The 25,445-nt window shown below is 41.1% G+C and overlaps 1 protein-coding gene and 1 non-coding gene across 3 annotated transcripts in view; both read left to right on the forward strand.

The window, feature by feature from the left end:
• The window catches only part of rngtt (RNA guanylyltransferase and 5'-phosphatase), a 270,693-nt gene extending 250,259 nt beyond the window's left edge, over window positions 1-20,434 (forward strand). For both annotated transcript variants that reach the window (XM_055636039.1, XM_055636038.1), the window contains 2 exons: window positions 223-346; window positions 19,370-20,434. In XM_055636039.1, coding sequence (XP_055492014.1) covers window positions 223-346; window positions 19,370-19,533 — 288 coding nt within the window. In that variant the 3' untranslated portion in view covers window positions 19,534-20,434. The remainder of the gene's footprint in view (window positions 1-222; window positions 347-19,369) is intronic.
• trnad-auc (transfer RNA aspartic acid (anticodon AUC)) lies at window positions 12,163-12,234 on the forward strand. Its single transcript has one exon. It is a non-coding gene; the product is annotated as a tRNA-Asp (tRNA).
• Window positions 20,435-25,445: the final 5,011 nt, after the last annotated feature.

A 25,445-nucleotide genomic window follows, 5' to 3' on the forward strand; every position in this document is an offset into this window, starting at 1 on the left:
AGCAACTCTACCACTGTGCCGCTGTTACTCCATCATTTCATTTATTGCTCAAGATTCCAACATCTGTAGTCTCTTGCTGTACTTCAAAAGTTATGCTGTGTTTCTTTCTCTGCAGAAGCTTAGTATTGTCATTAGTTTCTACCTTTTTGCCGGTGTCCACACATCTGCAGGATTTGTATTATTTCATTTTCTTATTTCTCATCTGTTTTTTTTGTGTTTTAGGTGAATAAAGAACTGAGAGCATATGACAACAAGATCATCGAATGCAAGTTTGAGAACAATAGTTGGGTTATAATGCGAGAAAGGGTAGACAAGAGCTTCCCCAATGCCTACGACACAGCCATGGGTAAGCAGTGTTGAAATTGTCCAAGTGGGCTAAATATTGATGGATATGGTGGGTGGGGGGGGGGGGGGGGGGGGGGGGGTCTCTCTTTCGATCTATATTTGGTATTATCATTTATTTGATTACGTATTATCATTTATTTGATTACATGTTGATTCTATTTAATGGCACAATTTCTCTTTCAAAAATTAATGAACCTTTTAAGTCCAATGATTCACAGTTGAAACCTGGAATGTGCTCTTATGACAAATCTGGAGTGAGCAATGAAAATCAATTCTGATCACCAGGATCAAGGTAAATGAAGATAATAACCTTATATCTTTACCTTGGATATCGTGCACCCAGGTACCATCTCTGTGCTTTCAAATTAGTGCTGGAGTATCGCACTGTCCTGACCTGGTGGTCATGCTCCTCATAAGGAAGTCAGGGACGGTATAACATTAAAAGAGAAAAAGTACAACATAACAAAGATGAGCGGGAAGCCAGAGGATTGGGTAACGTTTAAAGATCAAAAGAAGATAACTTAAAAGGCAATACGGGGAGAAAAGATGAGGTATGAAGGTAAGCTAGCGAAGAATATACAGGAGGATAGTAAAATATTCTTTAGGCATGTGAAAAGGAAAAAAATAGTTAAGGCCAAAGTTGGACCCTTAAGACTGAAAAAAGTGAATTTATTATGGGGAACAAGGAAATGGCAGATGAGTTGAACATATACTTTGGATCCATCTTCACTAAGGAGGACACAAACAATCTTCCTGATGTACTAGTGGCCAGAGGATCTGGGGTGACGGAGGAACTGAAGGAAATCCACATTAGGCAGGAAATGGTGTTGGTTAGACTGATGGGACTGAAGGCTGATAAATCCCCAGGGCCTGATGGTCTGCATCCCAGGGTACTTAAGGAAGTGGCTCTAGAAATCGTGGACGCATTGGTGATAATTTTCCAATGTTCTATAGATTCAGGATCAGTTCCTGTTGATTGGAGGGTAGCTAATGTTATCCCACTTTTTAAGAAAGGTGGGAGAGAGAAAACAGGGAATTATAGACCAGTTAGCCTGACATCGGTGGTGGGGAAGATGCTGGAGTCAATCATAAAAGATGAAATAGCGGCACATTTGGATAGCAGTAAAAGGATCGGTCCGAGTCAGCATGGACTTACGAAGGGGAAATCATGCTTGACTAATCTTCTGGAATTTTTTGAGGATGTAACTAGGAAAATGGACAAGTACCTGGACTTTCAGAAAGCATTTGATAAGGTCCCACATAGGAGATTAGTGGGCAAAATTAGGGCACATAGTATTGGGGGTAGAGTGCTGACATGGATAGAAAATTGGTTGGCAGACAGGACACAAAGAGTAGGGATTAACGGGTCCCTTTCAGAATGGCAGGCAGTGACTAGTGGGGTACCATAAGACTCAGTGCTGGGACCGCAGCCATTTACAATATACATCAATGATTTAGATGAAGGGATTCTAAGTAACATTTGCAAATTTGCAGATGACACAAAGCTGGGTGGCAGTGTGAACTGTGGGGAGGATGCTATGAGTATGCAAGGTGACTTAGACAGGTTGGGTGAGTGGGCAGATGTATGGCAGGTGCAGTTTAATGTGGATAAATGTGAGGGTATCCACTTTGTTATTTAAATGGTGTCATGTTTGGAAAAGGGGAATACAACGGGATCTGGGGGTCCTTGTACATCAGTCAATGAAAGTAAGCATGCAGGTACAGCAGGCAGTGAAGAAAGCGAATGACATGTTGGCCTTCATAACAAGAGGAGTTGAGTATAGGAGCAAAGAAGTTCTTCTCCAGTTGCACAGGGCCCCAGTGAGACCACACCTGGAGTATTGTGTGCAGTTTTGGTCTCCAAATTTGAGGGAGGATATTCTTGCTATTGAGGGAGTGCGACGTAGGTTCACAAGGTTAATTCCCGGGATGGCGGGACTGTCAAATGCTGAGAGAATGGAGTGGCTGGGCTTGTATACTCTGGAATTTAGAAGGATGAGAGGAGATTGTTAAGGGTTTGGACACGCTAGAGGCAGGAAACCTGTTCCCGATGTGGGGGAGTCCAGAACCAGGGTCCACAGTTTAAGAATAAGGGGTAAGCCATTTAGAACGGAGATGAGGAAACACTTTTTCATGCAGAGAGTTGTGAGTCTGTGGAATTATCTGCCTCGGAGGGTGGTGGAGGCAGGTTCTCTGGATGCTTTCATAGAAACATAGAAAATAGGTGCAGGAGTAGGCCATTCGGCCCTTCGAGCCAATGAACTGGCCTCAACTACCTTCTGTGGCAGAGAATTCCAGAGATTCACCACTCTCTGTGTGAAAAATGTTTTTCTCATCTCGGTCCTAAAAGATTTCCCCCTTATCCTTAAACTGTGACCCCTTGTTCTGGACTTCCCCAACATCGGAAACAATCTTCCTGCATCTAGCCTGTCCAACCCTTTAAGAGAGAGCTAGTTAGGGCTCTTAAAGATAGCTGAGTGGGGAGAAGGCAGGAACGGGGTACTGATTGTTGATGATCAGCCATGATCACATTGAATGGCGGTGCTAGCTCAAAGGGCCGAATGGCCTACTCCTGCACCTATTGTCTAATGTCTATAAGTAATTCCTAACTCTACTTAAATTAGTGCGTATAAAGGAACTGCAGATGCTGGTTTATACCAAAGTTAGACACGTGCTGGAGTAACTCAGTGGATCAGGCAGCATCTGTGGAGAAAAAGGATGCGTCACATTTCAGGTCGGGACCCTTGTTCAGATAGGTTTTAACTGGACACCAAATTCTCAACACCAATGGAGAATTTGCTGACCTATGCACAGAGGTACCAGTATCATTGTATTATAATATTCCTCCCAAAATAAATTTCCTCAGTCCTACAAATGTGGATACATTTGGGATACAACAACATACACATACCACAATAGTTAAGTTGATGCATAGGTCATTCAGGAGCCTAACCTAATATAACCAGATTACATGATTTCATATCCCATTCACACCACTAAACTACAAAGTGCAGCAAAAATCTAGGTGGCTCAATGACTTACTTTAATAAACTTTAATAGTTGGTCTTTCCAGGCCACTCTAGACACACAGAATTGATGTTGACATTTGGGTGCTTCTAAACTAACACAATGCAAATAAATTTGGTGATTAGATTGAAGTCCAAATTCCACCATTGGGAAAAAAAACTAGCTTGGAAGCTACTAGCTGAGGAAGCCACTCGATGCAGAGAAATTTGGGCATTTAATTGAAACCCAAATTCCAAAACGTTAAAGAAAAAACATTGACTTGGAAGCTGATTTGAATGAGTAATACGTAGACAGTGCCTGGAATTGGAAACTGCATGACAATCTGTGTCATACAGCGTGGAAAAGGGCTCTTCAGCCCAACCTGCCCAACTAGTCCCACATGTCTGACTTTGTCCATATCCCTCTAAACTTGTCCTATCCATGTACCTGTCTAAGCGTTTCTTAAACATTGCGATAGTACCTGCCTCAACTACCTCCTCCAGCAGCTCGTTCCATATACCCACCACCCTTTGTGTGGAAAATGTCACCCCTCAGGTTCCTATTGAATCTTTCCCTCCTCATCTTAAACCTATGTCCTCTGGTTCTCGATTCCCCTACTCTGGGCAAGAGACTCTGTGCGTCTACCCGATCTATTCCTCTTATGATTTTGTACACATCTATTCCTCTCCTGATTTTGTACACCAATGTTCCTTTGTTTTAACATCAATTCCAAATGTGAATTGATCAATCAACTTGCGGTTGGCATTGACCATATTGGATGTCATAAGTGCTTCCTAAGACCAATTCTAATTCACAGAATTATATACACATCTTTCACCTTCTTGTACACTAATACCTGCAAATTATTGATAACCTTCATTGGTTTCCTGGTTTTACTTTCCAAATCCTTGCCTTTGTTCATGTTTCTCTATGTTGCAGTCTCTCCCCACCTCTGCAACCTTGTGCTTCTTCATCTAATCCTCTGAATTTTGCATTTTCCTTACTTCTGGCGCTAGAACTCTTTGCATTGAAAAGTTTTCCCATATTATCTCCCATCTTCAATCTTCAGTCATCTCAGTATCATTCCCTTTCGGCATGCTCTTTAATTAAACTGTTCCTCTATCGCTGCTTGGCGATTTGTTATTTGTGGCTTTATTCACTGAATTGCTTCGGATCTGTTCACTATTGTGACCTGTCCTTCATATCCAAGTGTTTCCCTGAACAATTATCATAATTTGTAGACACAAGGAATTGCAGATGCTGGAACAACTCAACGGGCCAGACAGCATCTCTGGAGAACATAGGTAGTCGAAGTTTCAGGTTGGGACCCTTCTTCAGATTGATTGTAGTAAGGGGTGGGGAGAAGCTTGAAGACATATGGGGGTGGGACAAAGCCTGGCTATCACTTACCAAGTTGTATCCTGCCCCTACCTCTCTTCCAGCTTTCTGCCCCTTAGTACAATGAATCAATCAGTCTGAAGAAGGATTCCAACCCAAAGTTAAAAGTTAAAACTGCCTGATCTTAGACAGTGACGCATTAAAATGTCTATTTTTCACTTGTCCAGTCTTGAACAGAAAGAAGCAGCACTCTACATATCGCAGTGCTATGAATCTTAATGGACATGTGCATGTTTGAAGGATAACATTGAGCTGGGCTCTGATGTTAAATAACCAGCTGGTTCTTGCCTTCTGGACTCTTGAGAGAGTGACTATTTGATTTTGGCTGTGGGGTGTAGCAGAGCCCATGGAGATGTATCCATCAACAGTCAATACCATAAGAAAAAACAAAGCTGGAATGAATAACCCATATATTGTTAACATGAAGCAGTCAAATCAAGGAAGCAGAAATAATTATATGAATCTGCAGTGGAAGAATTTGATCTCAGGCAATAGTGCAAAAACCATGAAGCTGAATCAGCAGCCGGTAAACATGATATAAGAGCAGAAATAACATTTTTATAATCAAATGGATAACTGATTATTAACATTTTTACATTTCTGCTTTTGACGCTTTAAACAATAGCTGGTAATATTAGAGATGCTGTCAAAGTTAGCGATCTGAGAGAACTAATCACTGGGTTGCTGCATTTTATTTACTGTTCAAACAGTGAGAAAGACAAAAATAAAGAAGAACAAAAGGGTGTTAATGATAATTTGTTTCTGCTTGCAAAAGATGCTGACATTTGTTCTCTTTTCCAATTTAACTATTTCTTGGAGTTCTAACATCAATGGGGCCCCTCCAGATCCTGTTTAAATTAAACATTTTGTTAGCTCAAGAAAAGAAAAAGATACGGCCCTATTACATAGTTCACTGCACACGGGATTGGTCAAAGTCAGCATGGATTGGATTGGTCAAAGTCAGCATGGATTTATGAAGGGGAAATCATGCTTGACTAGTCTGGAATTTTTTGAGGATCTAACAAATAGAATGGATAAGGCAGAGCCAATGGATGTGGTGCATCTGGACTTTCAAAAACCCTTTGACAAGATCCCTCACAAGGGATTCGTATGCAAAATCAGAGCACATGGTATTGACATGGATAGAGAACTGGTTGGCAGACAGGAAGCAAAGAGTAGGAATTAACGGGTCCTTTTCAGAATAACAGGCAGTGACTAGTGGGGTGCCTCAAGGCTGGGACCCCAGTTATTTACAATATATATTAACGATTTAGACAAGGGAATTAAATGTGACATCTCCAAGTTTGAGGATGACACAAAGCTGGGTGGCAGTGTGAGCTGCGATGAGGATGCTATGAGGCTGCAGGGTGACTTGGATAGGTTGGGTGAGTGGGCAGATGCATGGATAATGTGGATAAATGTGAGGTTATCCACTTTGGTGGCAAGAACAGGAACAGATTATTATCTAAATTGTGTCCGATTAGGAAAAGGGGACGTGCAACAAAACCTGGGTGTGCTTGTACATCAGTCACTGAAAGTAAGCATGCAGGTACAGCAGGCAGTGAAGAAAGCTAATGGCATGTTGGCCTTCATTGCGAGAGGCTTTGAATTTAGGAGTAAGGAGATCCTACTGCAGTTGTACAGGGCCTGAGTGAGACTGCACCTGGAGTGTTGTGTGCAATTTTGGTCTTCTAATTTGAGGAAGGACATTCTTGCTATTGAGGGAGTGCAGAGTAGGTTCACCAGGTTAATTCCTGGGATGGCATGACTGACATATGATGAAAGAATGGATCGAATAGGCTTCTATTCACTGGAATTTAGAAGGATGAGAGGGTATCTTATGGAAACATATACAATTCTTAAAGGATTGGACAGGCTAGATGCACGAAGAATGTTCCCGATGTTGGTGGAATCCAGAAACAGGGGTCACAGTTTAAGAATACGGGGTAGGCCATTTAGGACTGAGATGTGGAAAAATCTCCTCAGCCAGAGAGTTCTGTGGAATTCTCTGCCACAGAAGGCAATGGAGACCAATTGACTGGATGTTTTTGAGAGAGTTCGATTTAGCTCTTTGGGCTATAGGAATCAAGAGATATAGGGAAAAAGCAGGAACGGAGTACTGATTCTGGATGATCAGCCATGATCATATTGAATGGTGATGCTGGCTCGAAGGGCCAAATGGCCTACTCCTGCACATATTTTCCTATGTTTTCTACAATGATATCATGTTCTCACTTCTGAATCAGTTATGCATTTTTGCTTTCACTGAATTCCAAAATAATGATCTTTTACAAGATTTAACTTGCTTCCAAGGTAAAGTATATAAATCAATTTAGTGGTATATCACGGAAATTCTCTTAAAACAATGAGATAGACAATAGACAATAGGTGCAGGAGTAGGCCATTCGGCCCTTCGAACCAGCACCGCCATTCACTGTGATCATGGCTGATCATCCACAATCAGTACCCCATTCCTGCCTTCTCCCTTGACTCCAGTATCATTAAGAGCTCTATCTAACTCTCTCTTGAAAGCATCCAGAGAATCAACCTCCTGAGGAAGAGAATTCCACAGATTCATAACTCTCTGGGTAAAAAAGATTTCCTCGCCTCTGTTCTAAATGGCCTACCCCTTTTTCTTAAACTGTGGCCCCTGGTTCTGTACTCCCCCAACACCGTGACCATGTTTCCTGCCTCTAGAGTGTCCAATCCCTTTATATGTTTCAATCAAATCCCCCCTCATCCTTCTAAATTTCAGAGTATACGCCCAGTCCCTCCATTCTTTCAACATATGAAAGTCCAGCCATCCCGGAAATTACCCTCATGAACCTACGCAGCACTCCCTCAATAGCTAGAACGTCCTTCATCAAATTTAAAAACCAAAACTGCACACAATACTCCAGGTGTGGTCTCACCAGGGCCCTGTACAACTGCAGATGAACTTCAACTCCTCTTGTTATGAAGGCCAACACGCCATTAGCTTTCTTCACTGCCTGCTGTACCTGCATGCGTATTTTAATTGACTGATGAACAAGGTCCCCAAGCTTTTCCCAACTTGACACCATTTAGATAATAATCTGCCTTCCTGTTCTTGCCACCAAAGTGGATAACCTCACATTTATCCACATTTAACTGCATCTGCCCACTCACCCAACCTGTCCAAGTCACCCTGCATCCTCATAGCATCCTCCTCACAGTTCACACTGCCACCCAGGTTTGCGTCATCTGCAATTTTGCTAATGTTATTTTTAATCCCTTCATCTAAATCATTAATATATTTTTGTAAATAGAAGCGGTCCCAGCACCAAGCCTTGCGGTGCCCCACAAGTCACTGCCTGCCATTCTGAAAGAGACCCGTTAATCCCTACTCTTTGTTTCCTGTCTGCCAACCAATTTTTTATCCATGTCAGTACACATCCCCCTATACCATGTGTTCTAATGTTGCCCACTAATCTTCTTTGTGTGACCTTATCAAAGGCTTTCTGAAAGTCCAGGTACACTACATCCACTGGCTCTCCCTTGTCCATTTTCCTAGTTACATCCTCAAAAAGGTCCAGAAGATTAGTCAAGCATGATTTCCCCTTCGTAAATCCATGCTGACTCGGACCGACCCTGTTACTGCTAACCAAATGTGTTACTATTTCATCTTTTATAATTGACTCCAGCATCTTCCCCACCACCGATGTCAGGCTAACTGGTCTATAATTCCTTGAGTTCACTCTCCCTCCTTTCTTAAAAAGTGGGATAACATTAGCTACCCTCCAATCCACCGGAACTGTTCCTGAATCTATAGAACATTGGAAAATACTTGGGCAAGCTGGACCATAGGGAGGGGAGAGATGGAGGTGTCACAGAATCATACAGCATGGAAATAGACCTTTGGTCCATCTCAACCATGCCGACCAAGATATACATTTGAGCTAGTGCCATTTGCCTGCATTTGACCTACATCCCTCTAAGCATTTCCTATCCATGTACCTGTCCAAATATCTTTTAAATGGTGTTACTGTACCTGCCTCAACCACTTTGCTTCATGGCATGTTCCATATATGAGCCACCGTGCTATGAAGCAGTTGCCTCTCAGATTACTATGAAATCCTTTCCCTCACCATAATCCATGCCCTTTAGTTCTTGATATCCCTATCCTGGGGAAAATATTGTGTTCATTCACCCTATTTATTCCCCCTTGTGATTTTATATACCTCCTTAAGATCATCAGTCAGTCTTCTACGGCCCAAGGAATCAAGTCTAGTCTGCCCAACCTCTCCCTACAACTCAGTCCCTTGACAATTCCTCAGCAATACAAGCTTTTCACTGGGTGCACGTGACAATAAATTAAACTCAACTGAAACTGGATCCTGATAACATCCTTGTAAATATTTTCTGTAATCTTTCCTGCTTAATGGCACTTTTCTACAAACGTATGGTCAAAACTGGTTACAATATCCAAATGTGGCCTCACCATCATTTTGTACAACTGCAATGCAGCCTTCCAACATCCATATTCAAAGCACTTACTAATGAAGGCCAGAGTGCCAAAAGCCTTCATCATCACCCTGTCCACTTTCATGGAACTGTGTACGTGTATTCCGAAGTCTCTCTGTTCTACAACACTCCCCAGCTTATCAACAGCGACACGTCTTATTTGAAGATCCGAAGACATTATCAAGAAATTATGAGTAGATATTGACTATTATTTCTTTGAATTTTGAAGCTGCAAAGCTTTAATTTTAAACGGCTTCTATAAGAAGAGCCAGATAACTGAATGCGAGCCACTAGCTTGGAAGATAGCCAAATAATTGTTTTTCCAATCTGTCTGGAGAAAGGAGACGTCTGACCTTGGATTGTTTTGAAGTCTAGATAACACACATTCCTTCTGAACTAACGTTATTGTTAGGCCCGTGGATGTTTGAGAGATGTTGGCAGCAATCTCAGTTTGTTATTGTTCTGATTAAAATGTTGACAAAACAAAATTAGAGCAACTGGAAGAGTTTGTTCAATTTAAAGACTTGGCAATCTGCCAGGACCTGTTTAATCATGTCTCGAGAAGATTGAGGGGGGATCTTATAGAGACTTACGAAATTCTTAATGGGTTGGACAGGCTAGATGCAGGAAGATTGTTCCCGATGTTGGGGAAGTCCAGAACAAGGGGTCACAGTTTAAGGATAAAGGAGAAATCTTTTAGGACTGAGATGAGAAAAACATTTTTTACACAGAGTGGTGAATCTCTGGAATTCTCTGCCACGGAAGGTAGTTGAGGCCAGTTCATTGGCTATATTTAAGAGGTAGTTAGATGTGGCCCTTGTGGCTAAAGGGATCAGGGGGTATGGAGAGAAGACAATACAGGATACTGAGTTGGATGATCAGCCATGATCATATTGAATGGCGGTGCAGGCTCGAAGGGCCGAATGGCCTACTCCTGCACCTATTTTCTATGTTTCTATCTACTAGCAAGCAAATTGGATTTTGTTTGTTAAGTGATGAAGTTGGTCACACCATAAGATGGTGTTGAAGATTCAAGGTGAAAGAACATGAAGAAAAGATGGATTTCTTGATAGTGAAGAAAATCTGTTTTGGATGTTTGAAAAAAGGACATATGGTGAGAGACTGTAAGTCCTATAATTTGTTATAAGTGCAGGCAATATCATCCTGAAGCACTTCATACGGAAAAGAACACACCAGAGCACTGGGAAGAGGAAGAACCGGAACAAATAGAAGAAGAACTACCAGAGAAAGTAGAAGAGGAAGAACGGAGCAAACGGAACTGAAGAAGAAGCCAACTACTAGAGATGCTATCACCTCGCCTCAAGTAGCTGCTCATATTGGGGCCAGGGTTGAAGCTTGTATTTTTTTAAATCTTACCAGTACAGGTGAGGAAGAGTAAGACGAATACAGTGTTGCAAACATATGTTTTTTGGATCATGGGAGTTCGACTACCTTATGCACAGAAAACCTAACGAGAAGACTGAATATCACAGAAGAGACGAAGATTCAATTGCGTACCATGACTGAAGATAAAGAGAGCATGAGTCATTACATTACAAGTATGGAGATATCCAGTCAGGATGAAGATAATTTTATACCAATACCTGAAGTGTTTACACATGTAACCATGCCTGTTGGTCGTCAAAATATACCTAGACATGAAGACTTGAAATAATGGCCCTACCTGAAGGATGTCAAGATATCTGAAATAAATTCTAGTGTTGACCTACTTATCGGAACAAATGTTTTGAAGGCATTGGAACCTTTACAGATTGTGCGGAGCCAAGGTGATGGACCGTATGCTACAAAAACCTAACTTGGATGGGTTATCCATGGCTCCTTGAGAAGAAATAACGAAAACAGGAATCGGAAGAACTATCCTGCCATTGCTGTTAATCAAATATCTACTGATAAATTAGAAAAGCTGATGATAAAACAATACAATCATGACTTTAAAGAAAGTACCAATAAGGAATTGGAAGAGATGTCGAATGAAGAGTTAAAGTTCATGGATATTATGAACTACTCAGTAAAGATTGACGGACACTATTGTCTGGACTTACCTTTCAAACAGGAAAGTGTTAATCTGCCGAATAATCGTCGTAAGGCAGAGCAAAGTACCCAGAATTTGAAACGCAAGTTTGGCGAGAATACTAAATTTGATGAAGTAAGAATCTCTTTGAAGAATCATTTCTACATGGATGATTGCTTAAAATCCATGTCTATTAAGCAGGAAGCAATTCAACCAGAAGAACATCTGACTTCCCTTTGAAATAAGGGAGGATTCACACTTGACAAGTGGATCAGCGACAATTGTGAAAGCATTCCACTAGATGATGGAGCTAAAGAAACCAGAGAGTTGGATTTGGACAAAGACAATCTGCCAATGGAAAGAGCATTGGGAGTTATTAATGATGCACAATTTAAATATGTTAACACAAAAGAAAATCCTGAGGATGAAGTTTCCAGAGAACTGACAGCGAACCGCTTCTTAAGCGATAAGAGATGGATCAATGAACTAAAATCTCTCTGTAAGCCAGACAGAGAATGGCTAACGCATGAGCTGGGATTTGAAATCTGTGCTAATGATCCGGAAATTAATCAAACCTAACAGTGAACTTTATTGCTAAAAATCCTGTTATTCTTGTGAAGGATTTCACACCTCAACGTTGATGTTACAACACATCCATGAGTTAATCGGACATGGAGGAAGACATTTCATGCTATCAAAGCTTTGGACTGTTGTGTGTTGGACCATATATTAGCTATCATGCCTGATTTTAAGGGTTTGGTGCGCACGATACGACTTAAAAATAAAAACATTGTTTTAATAAGATCAATAATCACGTTATGCTTGCTTCTAGAAGGCGATAGTGAAGATGGATGAGTCGATGAAGAATTCTGATTGCTGATATATAATGCATGCTATTTTCCTCGTTAGTATAGTGGTTAGTATCCCCGCCTATCATGCGGGAGACCGGGGTTCAATTCCCCGACGGGGAGCCAACCGGGGTTCAATTCCCTGACTTTTTGCTTTAGATATGTTAAGCCTTCATGGCTACTTTTTTGATGTTTATTAATAATTGCCTTGTTATATACTCGGAACAATTAGGGCCTGGTATGTAGTGGCCATTTGGCTTATTTTGTGTGTCATTAATTATGGCATGTGGCTTTAACTTTTAGGCTGCCCATTATTATGTGGGTGGTACATATTCTAGGGCGTGTTTGGAGCTAAGTTTCTTGCGCGGAAGCTTAGTTTTTAGTTTTAGTTTGGGACTTACATGAGGAAGGCATTCCCTTTGATCATGTGAAGTGTAACGGAGACACGAGGAGTTTCTAAAGTTTAAAGCGATATGCTGGAGTTTGACGAAGATTATAGTGTATGAGTCGGAAGAAGGTCGGATGTATTCCTTATTGTTTTTCTTCAACAATAAAGAATCTATTAATCAAAAGACTGTGTTATGAAGATTTATCTGTGAAGAAGCTCTGAAGATCTCATGGAGAGCTCACATTATGATATTCTCCTTAATCATGTAGTCTACTTTAGTGGCTAGAGGGCGGTGATCTCTTGAACTATATAAAAATCTGCCGCTGCAGTTGTAGGTTAATGTTTGCATCCTTGAGATCTTCTGAGATGCTTCTGAATCTTTTGCTATTTTTATAAAATCTAAGCTAGTTAATCATTCAAACAATTTCCACAAGATAACTTCTTTATCCAGAATTCAAAGTAGCCCTCCTTTGCTCATTTTATTTGGTTATTACCTGCCTGGTGATTATTTCATTGTTTCATTTGATTTGAGTGCTATTTTTTCATCATGTTTTATTAGCTTCACTTTCTTGTTTTTATTGCCATCTTGGTTGTTTCCTATGTGAAATTTTCCCATCATTTCTATTGTATTTTCCTCTGATCTCTCTCTACTTATACTTGGCATTATTGCATTTTACAGAATTTCATTTTGACCCTGTTTGGAATGTATTAAATCTGCATCTTACTCATACCAGTTTTAAATAACATTGAAAACAAATCTGCCGTTTAATGCAGTATCATTCACACCACTGGCCCAGTTAAATTGCGAACAATCCAGACATATTTTGCAAAAGCAACGTGAATTTCAATTCTTTGTGGTAATTTGCAAATGTGAGTAAGCTTACTTATTTATTAGCGAAGGGCGACATCTGAATGCATGCTTGCTCACCTGTGGACGCACACACACATGCATTCTCTCTCTCCCCTCCCCCCCCTCTCCATCCCTGCTCCTCCCTCTCACTCTCATGCTCCGCCCACTTTCATGCTCTGCCCTCGCCCTCTCATGCTCTCTCCTCTCCCCACTCCTGCTCTCCCTCTATCTCCCTCCCTCTCTCTCTCTCCCTCCCTCTCTCTCTCCTGCTCCTCCTCAATCTCTCCCTCAATCTCTCCCTCAATCTCTCCCTCAATCTCTCCCTCCCTCCCTCTCTCTCCTCCCTCTCTCTCTCTCCTCTCTCCCTCCCTCTCTCCCTCCCTCTCTCCCTCCCCTCTCTCTCTCCCTCCTCCCTCCCCCTCTCCCCCCTCCCCCCCTCTCTCCCTCTTTCCCTCTCCCCCCCCCTCCCCCCCTCCCCCCCCCCCCCCCCCTCTCCCCCCTCCCCCCCCCCCCCCTCCCCCTCCCCCCCCTCCCCCCCCCCCCCCCCCCCCCCCCCTATCTCCTCCCTTTTCTCCTCCCTCCCCCCCCCCCCCCCCCCTCTCTACCCAGTGGACACTTTCAGTGACGGTGCTTTATTTGCAGGTATCTCTGGCATTACTCTGTGCATGCCCCTCTATACTTTTATCGCTTATTTGCTCAGGATTCCAGCGTCTAATATCTCACACCTCCTGTCCGTGAGGCGGCGTAGGCCACAAGCAGAGCAGCACGCTATGTATTCCAGCACATTGTAAAGTGATGGCCAGACACCACCCTCACTCTCCTGTCATTGCCTGTTCAGTGGATGAACTATAGTTCAGTGAGCAGTGTGGCAGGTGCAGCAGTAAAATGAATGTAGCAGCATGAGGCATATTGCAGCAGTAAAATGAATGTAGCAGCATGAGGCATATTCAACAACTATGTATTCAAGCGAGAGTTAGATCCAGCTCATAGGGCTCACAGAACAGCATAGGAATCCGCACACAATCAAGGATGGAATGTGGTGGACTCAAGCTTCCCAATATATTTGAATGCTTCGTGCATTTCATCATAAATACTCTAACGCTGATCCTCTCAGCTTTCTCAATGCTATTTTTTTTTCCTTTTGTCATTATTTCTTTCCCTGCACCCCTCCATCTACATGGGGCTGTTTCTCAATATCCTTCCACCTTTTGGAATGTATAGATTGTTTTACGCATTCACTGCCATTCTAGTATTCAACAGTGGGTGGCTTGCAAACTATTTGTTTGCGTTGCTAGAGTATAAATTCAAGAAAAGTTAACAGTTTCAAAACAAAATGCTGGGAAAAGACATTATCTATGTACAGTATTCGTCATAATGTTAATTTTATCGAAAAAAAAGTTCAGTGCATTCAACACATCCCTGCCCTAATCGTTACCACTTCACCATTCTGCATTTTGCATTTGAACATAAGCCCTCGTTTAAAAAAAATATAAATCTGCTTCGCTAAAGACCTCCATAATTAAGCAAACATAAAGTTTTATGAGTATCATTCTTCTGATTTTACGTTTATATCCTCTATTTTATTCAATTACCTTCTGCCGGTCTCCTGTTGCCACTTGATGTGTATTTCTACTGATAAAATTGGAGTTGAGTTTAGTTTATTGTCACATCTACTGAGGTACAGTGAAAATCTTTTGTTGCATGCTAACCAGTCAGCGGAAAGACAATACATGATTACAATCGAACCATCCACAGTGTTCAAATACATGATAAAGGGAATAGCATGAATAACGTGTAGTGCAAGATAGAGTTCAGTAAAGTCTGATCAAAGATAGTCCGAGGGTCTCCAATGAGGTAGATAGTAGCTGAGGATTGCTCTCAAGTTGTTGGTATCCATACATTTCCAATACCATTACATTTTTAAAGAAATTTAGATTTTCTTTTTTAGGGCCATTACTATGATGAACATAACAACCAGCGAGGTCCAAGAGTTCTTACTATTTTGTTGTTCAGTGGGTATGAGTCACATACCGACACAGTGCCTGCTGGAAATATGGATAAACTCCCAACACACGTATATGCAGTTGCTGCTATTTCCCCCCGTGTTTGCAGTTTCTATTTTCAAGATGCAGCTCCTTGAATTTCAAATGGTGACTCATGTCTGTTTAGTCATTGAATGTGGTTGGTTTCAAATTAAGATGCAGTCAGTGGGTTGGAGAATGTTTGTGCACAGGGATGATATGTGGGCAAGCGTTTCCTCCAGTCTTCCGTTTAATGCAACATGGTAATTTAATGTAATTGCACTTCTAAAGGCAGTGCAGTAAAACCACATTATTGCCAAGGGTTAAATAAAAGCACCAATTAAGCCAATTATTAATGGTAGGTCTCCTTTTAATTAATTTCTCTTCCACCTTCTACCTTTTTAAAAAGCTGGTAAACTTCATTGTAAATGTAGACACAAGCTGCCACTCACTCATTCAGTACAAAGTGCCATTGTTGACAATTTTGCCGGTTAGTTAGAATGAAAAATATTTTAATGATACATCCTGTGGCTTCCCTCCCACCACCTCTTCAGGCCATTAAACTCTCAGATTTTGACCAACGCCAATTTGTGTAGTTTCTTGTGTTTCTTATCTTCCCCCACCTTTACCTGCCCCATCTCATCCTGACCATGGGACCCATCTTTCTCCACCTTTGACTCCATTTCCACAAAATGAGTTGCCAGACGAAATGTAACCACCTAACTTCCTATGCTGGATCATTGTTAGTATATATTGTTAACAATCCCCACACGATCAAATCTTTCAACATCACCTTTCTCTTAAAAAAAAATCTAATTCTTACTCTGCTGTCCATCCATCTCTATCTCATTTCCACCTTTCCTCTCAAAGGTGCTTGCACATATGTCTAAGCCTCTCATAGTTTTACTCGTGTTTCCCAGAACCTCACTGTCTAAATTACAAACAGCTCCCTTGTTACTTGACCCAGTTCTGCAAAGGTTCTTATCGAAATTCTTAACATTGTACGTGACTGTGCCGTAGGGCCATTCTATGGAAAGTGAACCCAAATGTCACACACGTGACCAGGTGGCCTCACACAAAGTAATGCATTAAAACAAAATGTAAGAGATTAGTCTTGTTCATTGCTATTTTCCTACCTACAGAACTATAATGCATGTCTGCTAAATATATAAACATTCTAGCTTTGTAAAATTCAGTTTGTAAGATAAAAATGAGTTATGAAAGAAATGCTTCCCTGTGAGGTCACACACGTGACCAGTCATATTTGACCTCTGACCTTAAACAAACATTGTCAGCATAACATGAAAATTTCACTTGATAAACTTTGAAAAAAAATATGAATAATATATACTACAAATCATTATACTTGTAATGCTTTCAGAATTAGGAGAGATGTATTCCACAATTTTTCATATTTTTGATCACACACGTGACTAAGAATGGTGGAGGGGGGGAGGCATAGATAATTCATCATCCCAGCACCTCTTCACTATTTTCCTGATTAATAATGCTCCACACTCTGGAGCCTTCTCCTTAACTATTAGACTGAAGCCAAAGGGTGCAAAGGCTTCTATTCACTTAACAATTCCTCTGCTGTCCCTCAAGGATTGCCACGTCTGCCTCTTTATTTCCCATCACATTCTGCCTCTCAACAATATCATTTTACTTCGCAGTGTCTGTTTTCACATGTATGCTAACAGCACCTGGTTCCAACTCACCAAATTTGTCAGACAGCTTGTCTAGCATGCAGCACTGGAGGTGAAGACATTTCTTACAACTAAATATATTCTATTTTGCACTATCTATTGTACTTGAGTTTGAAATGATTGTATCTATTTGTAGGAAAGAACTGCAGATGCTGGTTTAAATCGAAGATAGACACAAAATGCTGGAGTAACTCAGCGGGTTAGGTAGCATCTCTGGAGAGAAGGAATGGGTGACTTTTTGTGTTGAGACCCTTCTTCAGACTGATCCCAGGGGAGGGGGTGGGACAAGGAAAGAATGCAGTCAGATGGGGGGGGATAGAGAGGGAAAGCTAGGCTATTTGAAGTTAGAGACGTTAATATTCATACCGCTGGGGTGTAAGCTTCCCAAGCGAAATATGAGGTCCTGTTCCTCCAATTTGCGCTGGGCCTCACTCTGATGGAGGAGGCCCAGAACAGAAAGGTCAAATTGGGAATGGGAGGGGGAGTTGAAGTGCTGAGCCACCGGGGAGATCAGGTAGGTTAAGGCGGACTGAGTGGAGGTGTTCAGCGAAACGATTGCCAAGCCTGCGCTTGGCCTCGCCAATGTAGAGACGTTGACACCTGGAACAGCGGAGACAATCAAAGGTCTTCTGAAATCCAAGGAATAACATCCACTGACTCATTGAAACATACAGAATAGTGAAAGGCTTGGATACAGTGGATGTGGAGAGGATGTTTCCACTAGTGGGAGAGTCTAGGACTAGAGGTCATAGCCTCAGAATTAAAGGCCATACTTTTAGGAAGGAGATGAGGAGAAATTTCTTTGGTCAGAGGGGGTGAATCTGTAAAATTCTTTGCCACAGAAGGCTGTGGAGGCAGTCAGTGGGTATATTTAAGGCAGAGATAGATAGATTCTTGATTAGTACAGATGTCAGGTTATGGTGAGAAGGCAGGAGAATGGGGTTGAGAGGGAGAATTAGATCAGCATTAGATTGAATAGCGCAGTAGACGATGGGCCGAATGGTCTAATTCTGTTCCTATCACATGATCTTACGGCTCTCTTTGTCTACGCTACTATTTGCTTCCTCTTCTCAGCTGATTGTAAACAAGTTGGTGCCTATGATTGTAGAAACAAGGACTGGTTTCAAACAAAAAGACAATGTTGGTGAATCTCAACGGCAACATCCCTGGAGAACATTGGTAGGTGATATTATCACCCTGAAACATCACCTATCCATGTTCTCCTGGGATGCTGCCTGACCCGCTGAGCAAATTATTGGTGTTATAAGAATTGCTGGCTGACATAATGCAAATTATGTACTGCGGGTGCAGAACTATAATCGATAATGCATGAACGGGGAGTGCTGTACAACGTGATGAACTGCTGAACACAATATAATTACTACTGCTGTCGCAGGTTAAGAAGAGTGGAAGTAGATATCCAAGTAGCCTAGAGCCAGGGATTCTTTTTTTATTATGTGGATAAAATCTGCAGCCGGAAAGAAGATCAGGAGGATTTAGTAGCAGACGAATCAGCCTTGTATCTCTGACAATGTTATTTACTTATTCAATGGGAGAATCATTCCAAGTTGAAATTACTTTGTCAAAAGGCAGATCATAAACTAAGATCTATCAGCAATAAAACTGTACACTTAGAAGTTTACAATTGGTACAATTGTGTAGGGAGATATCTATAAATTGAATAAAAAAGTTTTAGCAATTTGTTTTAAATCTGTTTTCATAACAAATTTTATTTTAAATGATCATGTTGGATCAGTACATTAACAACTTGTTAACCCAGGAATTTTTTAATTGGGTGTTTTATTGATTAGGAGAAAAAGGTCTGTTTACAGGTTGAAGTTTTCTCAAGTATCTTTTGCAGTTTACCTTTGTTCAAATGCATTTAGATAATATTATAACTCACTGTTAGATCCACTTTATAAATTTGAACGTTGACCATAAATTTTAGGAATTGGGTTTTTGCATAAGCTGTTAAGACAAGAGTTGAAATTGATTTGTGACTGGCTTTAGTTATGTTCAACAATAATTCAGCATTTATTTCATTCCACCATTGATTATCAAGGTAGGTGCCTCCATTGCTTTTCTGTTGACCATTTTGGAATAGGACAAAATAAATTATTTTGAAGTATTCAGAAAATATTCAAACTATGAGGTTAATTTCAGGACAATGTCCTTTTATAAGTTTATGACATCAGGGTACATAGGAATTAAATAGATAGCAATCATGTGGTTATGTATTGTGAAGCATAATGGACACCGTTGTAAATGTCTGATTCCCATCTTCTTTCCCCAGCTGTCTGCAACAGTATCAAGAACCCAGTTACAAAAGATTACCTCTTTGAGTTCATTGAAAGGAATCAAATGCTATCCCAAAGAGAAACACGGAAAAAATCTCTGGATATGGACTCTGAGCTAATGCCACCGCCGCCTCCGAAGCGACCAAACCATGCTTTGTAAACATCCGATTTGTAAACACAGCGTCTTTGTAAAAAGTTTCAAATACAGAATCATTGTTTTTGCAGGTCTGCATAAGCTGATGTCAAGTCTATTCTCTCTGGGACAGAAGGGTACAAATCCTCTCTAACATTATTAGTTTTTTCTCAACTCGGCAAACTGTAAAAATAAATAAAAAATCCTGACTTATTAAGCGCAGTTATTAATTTTCTTTACATTTCCAAAGTTTCAGTTATTTCCGACTGTTTTCGAGCACTGCATTACTGTACTCCAGCTTTTAGTTCCTATTTTGCAAGAAATTACAATCAAATATTTATTCTGTGGAGAAGAATCACATTTTTGCTTTATTTCACAAACTAAGCTGGTTTAATTGAAAGTTCTCTGAAACCTATAGAACCATTTACTTTCAACCATTTTTGCAGGTTGTTGGCTAATTTATATATAAACACAGAGATTAAATGATCGTACAGTTTTTTGAAGAGCTTTATTTTTAATTCAGTTTTAATCCAGACTATGCAGGCCAAATGGAAATGAAAAGTTCCTATTTAATATGTTTATTTTGAGTACCACGGATTTTGAAAGCATGGACCAACTTTACGTTAATTAAAGTGAATAAAGATTTCTCCACAAATCTTACCACCCTGCCCCACTAAAACTATGTATTTGATTTAATTTTAACATGATAGGCATGTAAGCCTAAACGCACGCCTCACTCCATTTCCCTTTTTTGACTCAAATAGTCTCATGTTTTCCCTTTAAATTATAGGGGCCTTGATGTAAACATTTGCAATAAATGGCAATAAAAGACACCATCTTCCTTTCTGATGAAGTTTTTGGATTATGTAATTTTTAGGAAAACTTTGTTGCATCTTTTTGTCTATTAATTAAAAAACAAATGTCTCAAGTTTGTTGCAAGGTCACTTATTATTTTGTTCTATTTATTGTTTCTGCAAAACTGCATTGTCCATCCATTGCAACCATCCATAATTGTGTACAGATGTAATTTTGTTTTAATATTCTGCCATAATCTTTAGACGTTAGAGAAACAGCGCCCTCCATAATGTTTGGGACATTCTGCGGCTAGTGGTCATTGACAAATCCACACCTGACTCCTGAAGAGTGTTTCTGATTTGTCGCACAGGTGTTTGGGGATTTTTCTTTATTATAGAGAGAATTCTTCTGTCATCAGCTGTGGAGGACTTCCTTGGCCTGACAGTCCCTTTGCGATTAGTAAGCTCACCAGTGCTCTCTTTCTTAATGATGTTTCAAACAGTTGATTTTGGTAAGCCTAAGGTTTGGCTGGTCTCTAACAGTTTTATCCTTGTTTCTCAGTCTCATAATGGCTTCTTTGACTTTCATTGACACATCTTTGGTCCTCATGTTGATAAACAGCAATAAAAGTTTCCAAATGTGATGGATAGACTGGAGGAAAGACTAGGTGCTGAGAGCTCTCTTATACCTGCATTAAGGAGGCAATTAAACACACCTGAGCAATTACAAACGTCTATGAAGCCATGTGTCCAAAACATGATGGTGCCCAGAAATGGGGGAATGATGTATAAACACAGCTGCAATATAGACATGGTGAAACCAAAATGTATAAAAATGGCCTTTATTAAAATCTGACAATGTGCGCTTTAACCACATGTGATTTTTTTTCTGTTACAAATCTCAAATTGTGGAGTACAGAAGCAAATAAATAAATGATGGGTCTTTGTCCCAAACATTATGGAGGGGGCTGTATAGTGCGGAACGGGCACTTCAGCCACTGAGTCCGCGCCGACCAGCGATCACCCTTTACACTAGCATTATCCCACACGCTAGGGACAATTTATGATTTTGCCAAAGTCAATTAACCTGCAAACATGTACGGACTATCGCAGGAAACCGGAGCACCCGGAGAAAACCCATGCAGTCACGGGGCGAGCACCCATAGTCAGGATCGAACCCGGGTCCCTAGTGCTTTACCGCTGCACCATTGTGCTGCCCTATTTAAATATGATATTTAAAACTGAAATGATATTTAATATAATTTTTAGGAAATTATATCAGGGAAAGTTAATTATTTTTTTAAAGAAAAGGTTTTACTGGTTGTTTTGTTGGCTTTGTTGTTTCCGCACCTGCACAGACCAACGTTGTAAACGTCCATAATTGTGCTCTGATAAAATATCTGAAATGATATTTAACATGTAGGAAGGAACTGCAGATTCTGTTTAAACCGAAGATAGACACAAAATGCTGGAGTAACTCAGCGGGACAGGCAGCATCTCTGGAGAGAAAGAATGGGTGACATATCATGTTGCAACCCTTCTTCAGACTAGCCAGGGGAAAGGGAAACAAGAGATATAGACAGTGATGTAGAGGGATATTGAACAAATGAAAGACAGATATGCAAAAAGTAATGATGATAAAGGAAACAGGCCATTGTTAGCTGTTTGCTAGGTGAGAACAGGAACCTGGTGCGACTTCACTGGGGGAGGGATGGAGAGAGGGGTTACTTGAAGTTAGTGAAATCAAGATTCATACCACTGGGCTGTAAGCTGCACAGGCAAAATATGCTGTTCCTCCAATTTGCGATTTGCCTCACTCTGACAATGGAGGAGGCCACGGACAGGAAGGTCAGTGTGGGAATGGGAAGGGGAATTAAAGTGTTTGGCAACTGGGAGATCAAGTAGGTCCAGGTGGACTGAGCGAAGGTGTTCAGCGAGAAGATCGCCCAGTCTACGTTTGGTCCTGCCGACGTATAAGAGTTCACATCTAATCTAATATCACGATTTTCGGTGATGTTATATCAGGGAAAGTTGATTCTTTTATTTAAACCTTTACTCTTGATAAATAAACAAAAATGAACAAACTGCACAGACACATATTTTAAGCATAATTTAAACAAAAACAAATTGAAAATCCTTTTGCTGGTCTCCATTTCCACAGCGAATTGGATATGTGCCCTGAAATGTGAAGTTGCATTTTGTATTAAATTTGTTTTATTCTTCCTTTGATTAGAAGCTGGAGTAGAATATGCTGGTTAATCATGGGTTCATCAAATGAGACAGTTGCTATGGGGGGAAACCTGGAGCTGAAAGTATTGCAAGAAGCTGCAGAAGTATCTTTCCTTTGGTTTATTTTACTTAATAAGAAAATTGTCATGTAAATGTAATAAATATATACGCATTACGTTATTGAAATGTAGGGAAGATTGGGATTAGATGAGATCTGCGTTTATTGCTGTCTAAACTTTCTGTTTACATCACTGCAGTCCACATGATGAAGATACACCTACAGTGCTGTTAAGTGAGGAGATGTGGATTTTCGACCCAACAGCAGTAGTGATATCTGTCCATGTATGGACTTTGAGGCATTCTTGGAGATTGTGCTACTTTTGAGTACCAACTTCTCGTGTATCATCTTAGTAGGTCAAGCGGTTTAGTGGGTATTGTTATTGAAATCCTGGTGACATTACTATGCGCCCTCTTGAGGAGGAGGAGAGGTAGAAGGCCGAAATACGACTGAAGTAAGGAATGTTCCACATATCTCAAAGATACAGGTACCGAAACACAAGGAACTGCTAGATGCTAGTTTACCACCAAAAAAAAGACCCAAAGTGCTGGAGTAACTCAGCAGGTTAGGCAGAATCTCTGGAGAACATGGTGACGTTTTGGGTTGGGATCCTTCTTCCAAGTGAAAGACAGGTATCATTTGCTAAGAACTGGGAGAACAAGAGGGTGTGGTGGAAGGGGATTGGTTAGTCTCTGCATAGGGAAGAAGTGGAAAGCCCTCCTGTTGTACATGCTAAAGTAAGAAGTAAAGAATGCTTAATTATAATGTACTGAATTGGAGCAATGAAATTCTTACTTTTAGCAACACAACAGGTTTGAAAAGACAGTATCAGATGCCCGAGGTGCAGATGAACCTATTGACTGACACCAGGAAGCTGTAATAATAGATGCCTAAGGAGTCAGAAGTGTCACAGTTGTAAATGGGAGAGATTGGAAGAGGCAACCATGAGTCAAGGTAGGAAGAAAGGAACCTTTGACCGTCTTGTTGCCTTTGCACTTAGACTTGTCCACATAGACGGTGATAGTAGTAGAATTTACTGTCATGGGACATGGTTAAGTTAAGTCTTTCATTGACACTGGTCATTGACTGGCAGCTGAGTTAAATGTTACATTTGCATTTCCCCAAGCTTGGTCATGTGTAGGTCCTGCTCAACCTAGGCACAGGACGCTTCAGTATCGGAGGAATTGAAAATGGATCTAATATTGTGCAACCATGAGGAAACATCCCCAGTACTGATGCTTGAGAGAAAACGATTGATTTAGTACTTGAGAGAGACAATGTGGAAGCATGCCATTCGGGCAGGCCGTTTGGTCTATGAAGTCTGCGTCGACCAGCGATCACCCCGTGCAGTGGTAACACTGTATGGTAGGATAGCGTTAGTTTTGGAGTTTGGGTGGAAACTCGAGTACACGGACATGGTCACGGGGCGAACGTACAAACCACCCACAGTCAGGATGGAAACCGGGTCTCTGGCGCTGTATATCTGCAACTCTACCGCTGCGCCACCGTGCCATCCCTGTGTGAGAGGAAAGTAGACAACACCCACGTGGTCCCACAGGCAAAATGCTCAAGCTCCATGCACAGCAGTGTTTGCACTTTGAAGGAAATTACCCGAAATTCGGGAAACTCTGATTGTCTTCAGGTAATTCTAGGGAAATAAAATAATTTCACGAAATCTCCCCGCCCGGTAAGCCTTCCCCAACTGCGCATGTGAGACTGCCGCCTCCAACTGTGCACGCGTGGATACCGGGCCCACTGCGCACGTGCGGGGAGACGTGAAGGGATTCAATCAGGCCTGCGGGATGATTTGTGGGAAAAAAGTATGTACCTGTTTATTTACGACCATCCGTGCTTGCGCAGTTGGGGAGGCCCGGCAGCCGCGTCATAATTGAAAATGGCACCGGTGCCACGGTAGGGACGCCGTTTCACCGGGCTGGGAAATACCATCAAATTCCAGGTAATTTGGAATTCTATTTCAGGAATTTTTTTTGAGGTGTGGAAGCACTGATGCGTACAGCACCCGAGGTCAGGATCAAACCCAGGTCTCTGGTGCTGATGAAGCAGTTGAAGAAAGATGGGTGCAACACATTGACCTGAGGAACTCTGCAGCAACTCTGTGCGATTAAAATGATTGCCTTCTAAATATCTTCGTTTGAACGAGGTATGTCATTGGACAACTGTCCCAGCACCTCATAAACTGCAATATTATCCCTGTTAATGCTACACTGACGCCAAAAACGAATACACTCATCCTCGAATATCAATAATGACTACGTTGCTTATAAAAACCTGCAACTGATTTTAGATGTGAAGTTTGCATGAAGCATCTACTGCACTTCAAATTCATGAGAGATATCTGATGTAACGCAGTCATTCCAATCCATTATTGGGATAAAACTCAGCATCAAATTTTACATCAGATACAACTTCTGAAAAGTTCACCTAATCGTCTATTTAATTGATGAACAAACTAAAGTTATTACTCTTTAGTGTTAGATTATAAAGATACATAGCCCACCGGTTCATGCCGACCAGTGTTCTCCATGTACACTAACACTATCCTACACACTGGGGACAATTTACAATTTTACCAAAGCAAATTAACCTACAAACCTGTACGTCTTTGTAGTGTGGGAGGAAACCGGAGCACCCGGAGAAAACCCACGCAGTCACACAGAGAACGTACAAACTCGGTACAGACAGCACCCATGGGTCAGGATTGAACGAGGATCTCTGGTGCAGTGAGGCAGCATCTCTACCAATGCACCTTCGTGCTTTTGTTTAGGTATTCCAATAGAATCTTAAATTGACAGCTTTGGCCCAAAAAGAGGCTCAATAAAAAAACAGCTGCCTATTTA

Source organism: Leucoraja erinacea, chromosome 5 (genome assembly GCF_028641065.1).
Source record: "Leucoraja erinacea ecotype New England chromosome 5, Leri_hhj_1, whole genome shotgun sequence".
NCBI lineage: Eukaryota > Metazoa > Chordata > Chondrichthyes > Rajiformes > Rajidae > Leucoraja > Leucoraja erinaceus.